General features: G+C 55.5%; 1 protein-coding gene across 11 annotated transcripts in view; it reads left to right on the plus strand.

The window, feature by feature from the left end:
* AGAP1 (ArfGAP with GTPase domain, ankyrin repeat and PH domain 1) overlaps window positions 1–12,282 on the plus strand; it is a 556,723-nt gene that overhangs the window by 208,682 nt on the left and 335,759 nt on the right. For all 11 annotated transcript variants that reach the window (XM_021075538.1, XM_021075539.1, XM_021075540.1 and 8 more), the window contains 3 exons: window positions 2,576–2,661; window positions 7,172–7,313; window positions 11,917–12,051. In XM_021075538.1, coding sequence (XP_020931197.1) covers window positions 2,576–2,661; window positions 7,172–7,313; window positions 11,917–12,051 — 363 coding nt within the window. The remainder of the gene's footprint in view (window positions 1–2,575; window positions 2,662–7,171; window positions 7,314–11,916; window positions 12,052–12,282) is intronic.

Below are 12,282 nucleotides of genomic sequence, written 5' to 3' on the forward strand. Positions count from 1 at the left end.
CACTGAGCAAGGCCAGGGATCGAACTCGCAACCTCATGGTTCCTAGTCAGATTCGTTAACCACTGCGCCATGACGGGAACTCCTCTCTCTCTTTTTTTTTAAAGGGCTGGCTGCGCCTGTGGCACACGAAAGTTCCCAGGTTAAAGGCGGAATTGGAGCTGCACCTGCTGGCCGACACCATAGCCGCAGCAGCATGGATATGAGCCGCATCTGCAACCTACACGGAAGACCCTGGATCCTTAATCCCCTGCGTGAGGCCAGGGATGGAACCTGCATCCTCATAGATAAGATGTCTGGTTCTTAACCCACTGAGCCACAACGGGAACTCCGCTAATTATCAAATCTTTGGGTTCACAGCAAATGCATTTGTAGTGTTTTTGTTTCTCGATGTGTATATAACACCAGAAGAATTATACAGATTCGTTGCAAGTGTCTAATATTTGGCATCGTACAATATTGAAAAGACATACTAAGTACGTATCTTGGAGTCGTAAAGTGATTTTAGAATTGGAAGGGGCCTTAGAGGTGGAGGAGCGAATCACTCCTTTTGGAGCTGATGAAAATGAGGTCCCACGGCCTTTGCTTGGAGGGAAGCAGAGGAGCAGAAGGAGGTCTGCAGATCCTTAACTTCAAAACTGTGATTCAACCACATAGACCCGTAACTTGTGAATGTGACTCTGCAAAAGCATGAAAGAACAGCAGTGAGACGCGGCCAGGTGTTTACGCGGAAGACACGCGAGGGCACAGTGACCCAGGGAGCAGCATTGGGCCTCATTCCCGAGAGATGGGTGGTGGGCGTGGGGGTGGCTGGAGGGTCTGCCGTTTCATGGACCCAGGCAGACACAGGGGCAGGGCCACCGCTCCCCTCCTGCTTTGGAGACCCTCAGACGAGTGAGGAACTGGCCGCTGTGCAGAGCCAGGGCAGCTGTGCAGTCTCCTGGAGGTGGAACCCGACTTCATCAGTCCAGGGTTGGCCTCCACGGATGTGCACTCGGATGCTGGGAGTCAGGGTGTGTTTGCGGAGCTGCGGGGGCGCAGGGACCCTGAATCAGGGCGGATCCGCCCACTGCTTGAAGCGCAGGCGCAGAGCGCGCCTCCCTTGGCGGGTCCAGCGTGCGCGCGCTCTGTCACATCCTTCGTCAGACATGGTTTTCTCCGTGTTTCTTTCCCATCTTCTCCATCGACTGCCTTCTTTTCTCGGTGTTGGCGGGATCGAAATGAGACTTTATCTGTTTTCGTGTTGGGAAGTGCTAGCTGCTTAAGTCCGTGCTTCTTGCCTGTTACACGGTGCCCAGGCTGGAGCGCAGGGCGAGAGTGGACAGGGCGTGCGCTCGCGTCCAGAGGGTCCATCGCAGCGGGCCTGCCCCAGCCTGTCGTGCAGGCCTCCGACACTTTTTAGGGGTAGGATGGAGGCTCTAGTTGCTTATTCTCGGGCGCTGGCATGGAAGGTCCCCATTAGCAGGGGGTCCCTATAGTGGAGAACCCAAGGTGACTCCGGGTGGCAAGAGACTGACGTGGCGCCCCCGGGCCCGGTGGGGACACTCCACCGGCCGCGTTCTCCAGCCTCCAGTTGTTTGGAGTGCGCTGGTGTTCTGGAAAGCCTCTGTGCCAAGGAGCTGACACGAGAGCCGGCACTGTTGTGACCCTCTCTCCAGACCATAGCCTGGTGAGGGGCGACTGGGATGGGCTGGGAGCCCAGAACGTGGAAAGGTCGTTTGTCTCTGGAAATGGCAGAGGAACCGGCGCTGGAGGGCTTGGAGGGCTGGCAGCCCGACCCGGGTGCTTAGGGCGGACGCTCAGGCATCTCTCCGGCGTGGGCGCGTGGTCCGCCCCTGCCGCCTTTGCGTGGCCCTCGCCCCCTCCCCAGGCCCAAGCGGGGCCCCGGGTGGTTTCTCGCTAACCCCGCGTGGCCTCTAACGCTGTCCGTCCGCCGCTGCACCGCTGTCCCCTCCTGTGCGGAGATTTGCATCCGGTAGTCTCTGTCTAACCTGTGTCTAGTAGTTGAGCCCCCCCCCCTACCTGTGAACCGTGAACCCGGACACACCATCCCCGTGCTGTTTCTATGTTTTCCTTTCAAGAACTGGGTTTCTCTTGAGGAGAATACAGATTCTCAGCCCCTGGATTTATCAGCGTGGCGGAGACCAGGCCCCTGTTCAGCACGGCCAATTCGGTTCCGTTTGGTGAACCCACCCAGAAATGACAGTTTCGTGCTGTTTCCGAGCTCCGGCTCAGCGCCATCCCAGGGGAGCCAAGTCCCGCCTTGACACACAAAGCCTGCGTTCACATATACCACCTTGCCCAGCCACCCTGCCCCTGGCTTCGTGTGGAGGCTGTGTGTGCTCACTGCAGATGAACACTGGTTCGTAAAGATGAACTTTAAAATCTGAGTTCAGTCCTTCTCCCACCATCCAGCGGTTGCTGGAGACAGAGACGAAGCCCCCCGCCCCCAACCACGCAGGGCTGCCTCCAGGCCCACAGCCTGGGGTGTATTTTTCCACAAGCGAAGCCCACGTCTGTGTGCCCTCCTCACGCCCTGTCTTCCCCCGCGTGACAAGACTGTGTGTGTGTGTCACAGGTGGCAGATTCAAGAAGGAGATCGTTGTGGACGGCCAGAGCTACCTGCTGCTGATCAGAGATGAAGGGGGCCCCCCAGAGGCACAGGTGAGTACTACAGGCACTCAGGAAGGTCTCCCCCCCACCCCCCAGGACAGGTGGTTCCAGACCCCCAGCAGGTGCCCGCCCAAAAAGGTGGGAGGGGCCCTATGAGCATGTTTTCTGTGAGGGAGGTTTTTCTCCTCTCCAGGAGAACCTCATTCTGTTGCTCCTTCAGGCAAAATCCTAGGGGGAAGTTTGCGTGCGGCTGGTTTTCACTTTGTCTTTTTAAGAAGGAAGGAAAAGCAGAATCTGCCCTGATTTGTCAACTCAGTTGAATTGACATCTGGAAGTTTCGGTAGTTCCCCCCCCCTCCCCTTTTCCTGTACGTGTTTCATCTCCTGAGGACTGTGGCTGTTTAGAAACTTGGATGGAATTTGGAAGTCTGACCACCGTCCGCGGCTGCCCACTGGGCTTCTTGGGCCAAGTCTTTCTCCACCAAAACCCAGGATGCAGCATAGCATGATTTGGGTGGCATTTCTTTGAAAGTTCCTTGAAAAATGAGTGTCGTGGAGGAACAGACAGCATGAGTGTGGAAAATGTCTTTCTTTGGTTTTCTTGGTCTCCAGTGTATTATTTTACTTATGTGACAATTTCCTAGCAAAACACTTTAAAGAAACCAAGGGCTAGTCATGGTCAAGACCCATTCAGAGGAATTTAATGTTACAAGTTTGCCGTGGCGTTCTTTCTTGAACTTGTCTCTTGGTGAAGGTGCAACATGGGATTATCTATTTAGTGAAAGATGCTGCCTGTGGGTGTGGTTAACGTCCCAGAGCTGTGTGCGCTGTAGCGTGTCTCTACCCTACGGGGCAAAAGAAAGATGTTTGGATTTACTGTGTTCCAGGGAGTCTTAAGTGCCACTGACTACAAGCTATGCCAGTATTTAAAAGAAAAATCCTGCCCAGCTATGAAACAGAGCAATCCATAAAGTGTTTTGATTACGGAGATGTCCACGTGGGAGAGATTGGTTTTAGCCTTGCCTAAACAGGGTGCGTGGTAACACTGTCAAAGAAGCAAAAAATAGGTGACGAAGCCGTGTCAGCTCACGTGGAGTGCATTTCCTAATCTGTTGCTACATAAGCAAGCAGGACAAGCTGTGACATCTGACACGGTGCCAGAAGGTTCCTGATGGTGGCAAAAGCTAAATGATTCTTTCTCGGTGGTCCTTGCCCCTGGGCCGTCTGTCCTGCTCATCACGAGGCTTCCTCAGAGGCAGCTGGAAGTAGAAGAAGGAAGCGGGGAAAACGTGGGTGTCACCTAGGGTGACTTTCTGGTTTTCTCGGTCCTGCGTGTTTGGAGTGACCGGGCCAACCTCACCCGGAAGAGCACGCCTTGGCTCCGACGTCAAGAATCGAACAGGAAGGTTGAGAGACATATAGAAGCACATGTCAGGGCTGGTGTGCTGGCTGCAGGAGCCCTTGTCTGGGGACCCTGTCCAGGGACAGACACAGGTGAATGGAGAGGTGCAAAGACACGGTGTTTCCACGGAACCCAGCAGTGGGCAGGCAGCGAGCAGGCTGCCTGGGCTGGGGTTTAGCTGTGATGAGAGCAGTCTCTAAAGGAGCCCAGATCCGCGCTGGAGGGGGTGCCCCAGCCGGAGGAATTAGGGGCTCAGGCACTGCCTCCCTCCAAAGATGTCATGAGCCATGATTGCAATGAGGGCTGGTTTCTTCCTTGCATCTTTCCTTCCTGGCTTGCTTTTTAGGGCCACACCTGAGGTATATGGAGGATCCCAGGCTAGGGGTCCAGTGGAAGCTGTAGCTGCCAGCCTACACCACAGAACAGCAACGCCAGATCCGAGCTGCATCTGCGACCTACATTGCAGCTCACGGCAACACTGGATCCTTAACCCACTGAGCGAGACCAGGGATCGAACCCGCAACCTCCTGGTTACTAGTTAGATTTGTTTCCACTGCACCACGGCGGGAACGCCGAGGGCTGGTTTCGTAATGAAAATATGTTTTTGGGGTGGAGGTTGCTTTTACTCTTGTTATAAACCCACGGTCCAGGGTTTCCCGCATCTCCACACGGGGACGTTCAAAATCCCAGGGTTTTTTCACCGGTAATATTTTCCTTCGGAGAAACTGGTGTTTTCACCGGTAATCATTGCCCTGCTGTCGTTGGTAAACGTCTTTTACGAAACTTCAGATGCTTAGGACATGTGACGTCATTTCATACCATAACATTCTCCTCCCGTGTGGTCACTCCAGTTCATTAAAAGATTGCTTTTAGGAAAACAAATTTAAGGCCTGGGATGTGACCAGCAGGGGGGCTTCTTGTGTGTTTGTCCCTATGCCTGCAAAGCACACACGGAGTGAGCTGAATCCGTAAGCCTGGCCCCCGTTGGTCAGCTCCTTTAACCCACGGCCCGGGGGACGGTGCTCTGAGACGTCCCAGCTTCTCCGAGGAGGCCAAGATCGCGACGGCAGGGCGTAGACAGAGGAGGTGGGCCCACCACCAGGGGTGGGGCCAGGGCCCCAGGAGGTCTCTGTCTCGCCCTGGTCATGAGTTTCTAGCACATACTTCCTGCAGAAGCGTCGTGAGCCTAGAAGCTTCCCTTGTTAAAAGATTTCTCCTTTGGGGAGCTATCAAGAGGGAGCCTTTCAAAACCAGGCAGAGCGAACTTGAACATTCAAGAAGAGCTATTTGCAGAGTTCCCATCGTGGTGCAGCGGAAAGGAATCCAACCAGGAACCATGAGGTTGCAGGTTCGATCCCTTGCCTCTCTCTCTCAGTGGGTTAAGGATCTGGTGTTGCTGTGGCTGTGGTGTAGGCCGGCAGCTACAGCTCCAATTCGACCCCTAGTCTGGGAACCTCCATATGCTGCGGGTGCGGCCCTAACAAGCAAAAAAAAAAAAAAAAAAAAAAAAAGAACTAATTGCAACTCACCATCCCTTGGCCCCTGTACGTGTGATCTGTTTCCATTATCACGGATCATATCCTACGGTCTCCAAGGGTAACGGGCAGCTTTGTGAAGGATGCTGCAGGGCTTTGAGGCCACGAGCGTTGTATTAGGGGGATGTACAAACTTTGCCAGGATTTTTGGGTCTTTTTTGGTAGCTGGTAGAGAAGCCTCTGGGGTGCAGGGTGGGGGTTTACGGAGTGTCCACATTCTTGGTAAGGGAGCTGGTCTGCATTTCTTCCTAGAGAAGAGGGGGAGCGGCCGTGCCAGCCTGGGTCCTGCACCTGGAGAGGGCTCAGCCATCCCAGGGTTACTGTTCTTGGGGCGGGGGGGGGGCTCTTTCTTATTTAATTGCATGCTTATCATCTGAACTTGAGGTTTTTTTATGTTTGTTACGTGATGTTTCCACACGTTAGCTGAATATGCTTTTCTTTCATCTGTGGACGTCAGAGCTTAACCCACCAACCGTTTCCCCCAGTCTTATCAGAGCTGAAGCCTTGGCCGTCAACACGTATGTGGCGCTGCAGCTTCTTTTAGAGAAAGCATGCGGGATTTTTTTATTTTTTCCATTTTCCCTTGGGTCTTTCATCGACGGGAAGGGGCCCAGACTGTTCCTTGGCGCCGCCTGTGTGACTCTGGGAAGCTCCCGAGCTTCCAGGCCCCTCCGTTCCCGTGGCTCCAGCTTCACAGGTGGTTACCGAGATAAGGGGGCCTGAGGGTATGGTTATTTGCCAGAAAGAGGCTCTCGTGGAAGTGCAGCTGGATGCAGGTGAAACAAGAACAAAATGACGAGAGGCAGGCCTTTCAGTCCCCCCCCCCGCCCCCCGAATGGTGCTCCTCTTGTGCAGCGGCTCTGTGAGCGGCTCTGGCAATAAGTAATAATTTCCTGCAAGGCTGCCATAAGAAATGGGTGGCAGCTGGAGTTCCCATTGTGGCTCAGTGGATTTAGAACCTGACATAGCGTCCGTGAGGATGTGGGTTCGATCCCTGGCCTCGCTTGTGGGTTTAAGATGCGGTGTTGCTTGCAAACTGTTGCCTAGGTTGCAGATGCAGCTCAGGTCTGGCGTGGCTGTGGCTGTGGCTGGGATGTAGGCCCCAGGTGCACCTGCAGGTGTGGCCCTAAACAGAACGACAAGACACGGGCGGCAGGCGGTCTTTACCACAAAGGCCTCCTGTGTGGACGGAGGAGTCGCCCTGGAGGTGGAGGGTTTCTGAGCGGTGGGCGCCCAGAGGCCGGGCCGCATCTCAGGGTCTGGCGAGGCCTCCTGGGCCGGGGGCTCTGTGGGGGACTGAGTGGGAGACAGGGAGCCATAGGGTCCCCCCCGTGCCCGTGTCCAGATCGGCTTGGGCGCGAGCGGGGTTTGCTTTCCGAGTCAGGATAGCGGGTGGACATTCCGTGGGGCGGAGTGTCTGGTTCTCCTCTGGGGACGGCGTGGCCTGGGCGGGAAGGGGCCGAGGGCCCCGTTCCAGGCAGCATGTGACAGCGGAAGCTGGGCGTCAGACGTGGCCCGGCCAAAGGCGGCACTGCCAGCCTTACATCCTGTGCTCACCAAGGGGACCCGAGGCTGCCCCTGCCCCTCTGTGTGCCCCCCTCTCACCCGCCTCCTTTTCTCCCCAGTTTGCCATGTGGGTGGACGCTGTCATATTTGTCTTCAGCTTGGAGGACGAGATAAGCTTCCAGACCGTCTACCACTACTACAGCCGGATGGCCAACTACCGCAGCACGAGCGAGATCCCTCTGGTCCTCGTGGGGACCCAGGGTGAGTGGTGGCCGCTCACGGGGCGGGGGTGTCCTCCAGGGGCTCCGCGCTTGAGCAGTAAGTGGACGCATGGCCCGTGCTTTCAGAGGGGAGGGGTTTGGAAACGGCCTAAAGAGGAAATGAGTTCCTGCTGGAGGCTCCCTTTTTACGGGGAGCCTCCCGGCAACTGAAATTGTCACATGGCCTGATTTGATGCTCTCAAGAAATCACTTAGCAACTTCAAAACAGAACACGTGCCCCCACAACCCCTCAGCACGTTAGGAAAAAAGACAGTCTGACTTCTGTATTAGGCTACCCGAATCTCTCTGTTATAACCCCGTTTATAAGCAACCTCAGAGGTTGCCTTTGCCCTGTTCAGATATTATTGATTTCTGATATATTGCAGAATTTCCTTTTCTTCTGCTCTATTTCTCCATGTCTTATGCTCTAGATCTTATTTTGAATCTTGCCGGTCCCTCAGAGAGCATGGACTCTTAACCACGTGGGGATGTTTTGTGGGTTTTTTCTAGGTCATTTAAAACCTGGCCTCTTGGTAAAGTGACCTCACTTACAGGACCCTGGTTCTTGATCCTGGATTCGTTCACTGCTGTACTGGCGTCTGCCGTTGGGAGCTTAACCACGGGATCACACAGAGTGTTTTTAAAAAAGCCCATGAAGGCTAACTTGAAAACGGCTTTGTCAGAGAGATGAGGAACTGAAAAAATAATCACGTCCAGAAGCACTGGATTATCCCTTCATTTGTGGGGGAGGGGGTTGTTCAGCTTCTATTTTTGGTTAATTCCTTTAGAAGTAGCACATCTGCTCTGTCCTTGTCTGCCCCGAGGTATTAGCTGTCTTGAACAGGCAGGAACAGTTAGCTGTGTGGTGGCACCAGGTCTGATGGCGCTGAGAGCTGGCTGGTCCCCTGCCCTGCCAGGAATCTGCACAGATAAAAGGCGTCATGGGGCGGGTGTGGGTTTGGGGAGAAAAAGCAACTATGGAATAAAGACACCTGCTCAGTGCTGGCGGTGGACTGTTAGAGCTGGGTTTTCATGGAGAGCACCTCACTGCCCCACCCCACCCCACCCCCCTTTTTTTTTTTAGCATTTATATCATGGCTGGTGGTCTCAGGACGGAACCCTTCAGAGCAGAGGTGGATTTAGTCGAAAATGGATAGACTTTTTTTTAGGCCCAAAGCGCCCTCTTGTGGTCACAGGGAAACACAAGCTTGCCTGTGCAAAGCCCTCAGTTCCTGCTCTGCTGTGCAGAATTGGCGTGTTTGAGTTGGCCTCCGGAATATTCTTAATAATCAATATTTTATAGGGGGCAGCTGGTCTAACGCAGATCTTCCTTAAAGCTGCCTTGAAACCGAGGCCGTCGGTTTCCTGTAAGTGGCTCTCCCTGTAGGCCTGCCCAGGGCATTTCTGCGCAAGAGCAGAGTCTGTGTGGGCAGCTCCTTATCAGGTCAGGGCGTTTGTGTTCAGGGCTCTTTCTGCTGGAGACGCACCTGGATAAAGAGCAGGTGTGTTTTCAGTGTGGGCTGGAGCAGGTGGATGCCTTGTTGCCTTCCTCACAAAGCCGTGTTTAGGGCAGCAGGCAGTGGCGGGTTTGAGGCCCCTGCTTTGAGGTCCTGCAGAGCCGCTTCTCGGCCTCCAGGCTGTGTCGTCAGGTGCCAGGCCTCGCAGGGAGGAGGTGCCGTAAGGCCGTGGGAGCAGCCGCGGGCACCCGATTGTCAAGTGTGCCCTCGCTGTGCTCCCTCGTAGCCCCCCAGGCGGCTGGTTTTACTGAGGTACGGCCGGGGCTGCCCACGCCTGCCAGCTTGCACGGGGGCCCACCTGTGAGACCTGTTGGTACCTTAGCAAAACCACGCACCAAAGGAACAGGACAAGAAGTTATCATTAGGGACATTCGTCACCTGAGGGGTCATGAACCAACCTCTCATTCCCCGAGCACTTAAAAGCCCCCATGGAGGACTTCCCATCGTGGCTCAGTGGCAATGACTCCAGCTAGTATCCATGAGAACGCCGGTTCGATCCCTGACCTCACTCAGTGGGTTAAGGATCTGGCGTTGCTGTGGCTGTGGTGTAGGCTGGCAGCTACAGCTCCAATTAGACCCCCAGCCTGAAAACCTCCATATGCCACAGGTGTGGCCCTACAAAGACAAACAAAAAAGTGCCCACAGAGAGAAGAGAGAAGGTGGGGTGAGTGTGGGCTTCTGGAAGGTTCCACCCTCAGGTACTATTAGCTGCTTGCAGACGTGCTCTCTCTGAAGCCTGCGTGTTTTTCCTGCTTCCTCGGGGGGCCGCCTGGGGCACCAGAGACGGGGTGGGGGGGATCCCAGATTTCCCTCCCAGGTGGTCTGGGTTGGGGGCCTCAAGAGAGGAGGTTATGGGACGGAGAAGGTGAAGAAGAATCGAGTTCATTCCCCAAGGATACGTGGGGGGATGGTTCTCTCCTGGGTGCCATCGGGGAGCTGGGGGATGGAGGAGGTGCTGGTGTGATGTGTTTCAGCAGGTTCTGTTTTAAAGACTTGCAGGTCCCGTGGGGTTGAGGGAGAAGCACGAGCTGTGAAAAGATGCAGCGTCACAAGAGTGAAAAAGGAAACTAGATCACGCTCAAGCATGGGGTCCATTTCTGAGACGCCTCGGAAGCCGGGGTGGGACAGACAGGGTGGACACCCCCGGGGAAGGAGGGGCTGGGCGCTGGCCCAGGTCAGGGCCCGTGTTAAGATGGGTGAATGCTCCTGGGCCTGGATTTTCCAGTTTACACCAAAGCCCTGGAAAATTAGGGGTTTCTGACTTTTTTCCCACTATTTTCTTAAAAGATGTCTACATCTTTAAAAAAGTACCTCTTTTCCTTAAATTGTGAAATCCAAGCCACACCGATTAATCTGTAAGACAGGAAGATAAGACCAGATGTTGGAGGAACGTCTAGCAGGCCCTGCGTGGAATGTGCTGGACCCTCCGTCGTGGCGGCCTTGGTCGTTGTCCGAGAAAAGGTCCTGAGTCAGTTGGTTTCCCTGGAGGTCACTCAGAACTCTCAGTTAAACCCAGTCCATGGGGCTTAAAAAAAAAAAAAAAAAAAAATCAAGAACAATGAAAGGAGAAAGAGGGAGGAAAAAAAGCATCAAATTATTCACTCAGGATGCTACTTTTGCTTAATGCTTGAACAGCTTGAGTGCCCGAGGCGCTTCTTTTGCAACCATGGACGTTGACAAGCTCCTATGACTCAGGCAGCTGCTGCCCTGGACGAGGAGAGAAAAATCCCATTGGTGGGCTTTTTGTTTAAAGAGCCGCCGAGTGTTTCCTGTAGCTTAGGAACCTTCACACCCTCAGGGAAAATTCCAGAAAAAAAGTGTGTGTTACCTTATGGCGCCCCAGGGCCATGAGCATCTCGGCCCTTCCTCTGGTCCTGTGTGCCAGGCGCATGGCTGCCCCCACCCCGCAGTTACTCTGTAGGAAGGAAATGGAGGTGGAGGGGGGCTGGTGGATGCCACGCTGAAAAAAAAGTTGGGGGCTGCATTTCTATTTTTTAGGAAGTTAGTGGCTGGTACCTGGTGTCTGTTTTGCTCACCGATGCCCCTGCCTGTACCCAGATCCTGCCGGAGAGCCCTGACCTCCTACCCGAGCCACCTGGGCCCCGGTGGTTCTGTTAAGACCCAGTGTGGCTTGCACACTCGTCTGTGGCCCTCCGGTGCCACAAGGCACCTCCCACTCCTGCCGATGCCCTTCGGTCTCCCTGAGACCCCAGGCGCTCCGCGGCCCCCTGCCCCCCACGCGCTCCCCCACCCGGCTGGTGGGCTGGTGGTGGCTGTCCTGCCGCCGCCTCCTGCAGGTGCGGCTACCCGGCCCCTCCCCCCTCCGCTCTTATTTATGCCTCCGTCCCTGGCCAACCTAGGGTCCCCTTCCTGACGGCACAGATTTTTGTCCCTTTTGTTCCCTGGGGTGTCCCCGTGTCCAAAACAGGTCTGGGCACCTGGCGGGGGTGTCCAGCGGGCGGTCGGGGCATCCGGAGGGGCGGGGCGGCCCCCGCCCCGGCGCCTTGTGCTGAGAGTGGAGACCGCGCCGTTTAACTTTTTAAAAGTATTTTCCGGAGTTCCCGTCATGGCTCAGTGGTTAATGAATCCGACTAGGAACCATGAGGTTGCGGGGTTGATCCCTGGCCTCGCTTAGTGGGTTAAGGATCCGGCATTGCCGTGAGCTGTGGTGTAGGTCGCAGATGTGGCTCGGATCCCGCGTTGCTGTGGCTCTGGCGTAGGCCGGCGGCTGCAGCTCTGCAGCTCTGATTTAGACCCCTAGCCTGGGAACCTCCCTATGCCTCAGGAGCGGCCCTAGAAAAGGCAGAAAGACCAAAAAAAAAAAAAAAAAGTATTTTCCTCTGGAGCCACGTTGAGCTCGTCCCCTTTCCGTCTGGTTTTTGCCGACATTCTTTTCTTTCATTTTCAGAAGCAGGAGCCTCTGAAACAGCCGCTTAATCAGGTGTCTGAGATGATGGTTGGGGGGGGAGCGCCAGGGTCTGAAAAGAATCACTGCCGCGCTGCGCGAGGGGCAGCTTTGCAGCTGCTCGGGGCCGTCCCCGCGTGCTCGGGGTCACCGTGTCGCCGCTTCCTGTCCTTCCGTTGCAGATGCCATAAGCTCCACCAACCCGCGGGTCATCGACGACGCCAGGGCGCGGAAGCTCTCCAGCGACCTGAAGAGGTGCACGTACTACGAGACGTGCGCCACCTACGGGCTGAACGTGGAGAGGGTCTTCCAGGACGGTAAATACACCCGCGGCCGCGCCCTTTCACCTGCGGCAGGTCCCGGGTCCCTGCGGTGACGGGAGCCTGAGCACGGCCCCTGGGAGGGGCCTCCCAGGTCCAGCCGGGTTCGGGGCACTCACTGGCATCCACCCCAAAACCATCCCACAGCCAGTTCTACGTGTCCCGTTGTGTGACCTCTGAGGGCGAAACACCCTCAAACTGGTGTTTACGCACGTGGTGTGTGAGGCC

This window comes from Sus scrofa, chromosome 15 (assembly GCF_000003025.6).
Source record: "Sus scrofa isolate TJ Tabasco breed Duroc chromosome 15, Sscrofa11.1, whole genome shotgun sequence".
NCBI lineage: Eukaryota > Metazoa > Chordata > Mammalia > Artiodactyla > Suidae > Sus > Sus scrofa.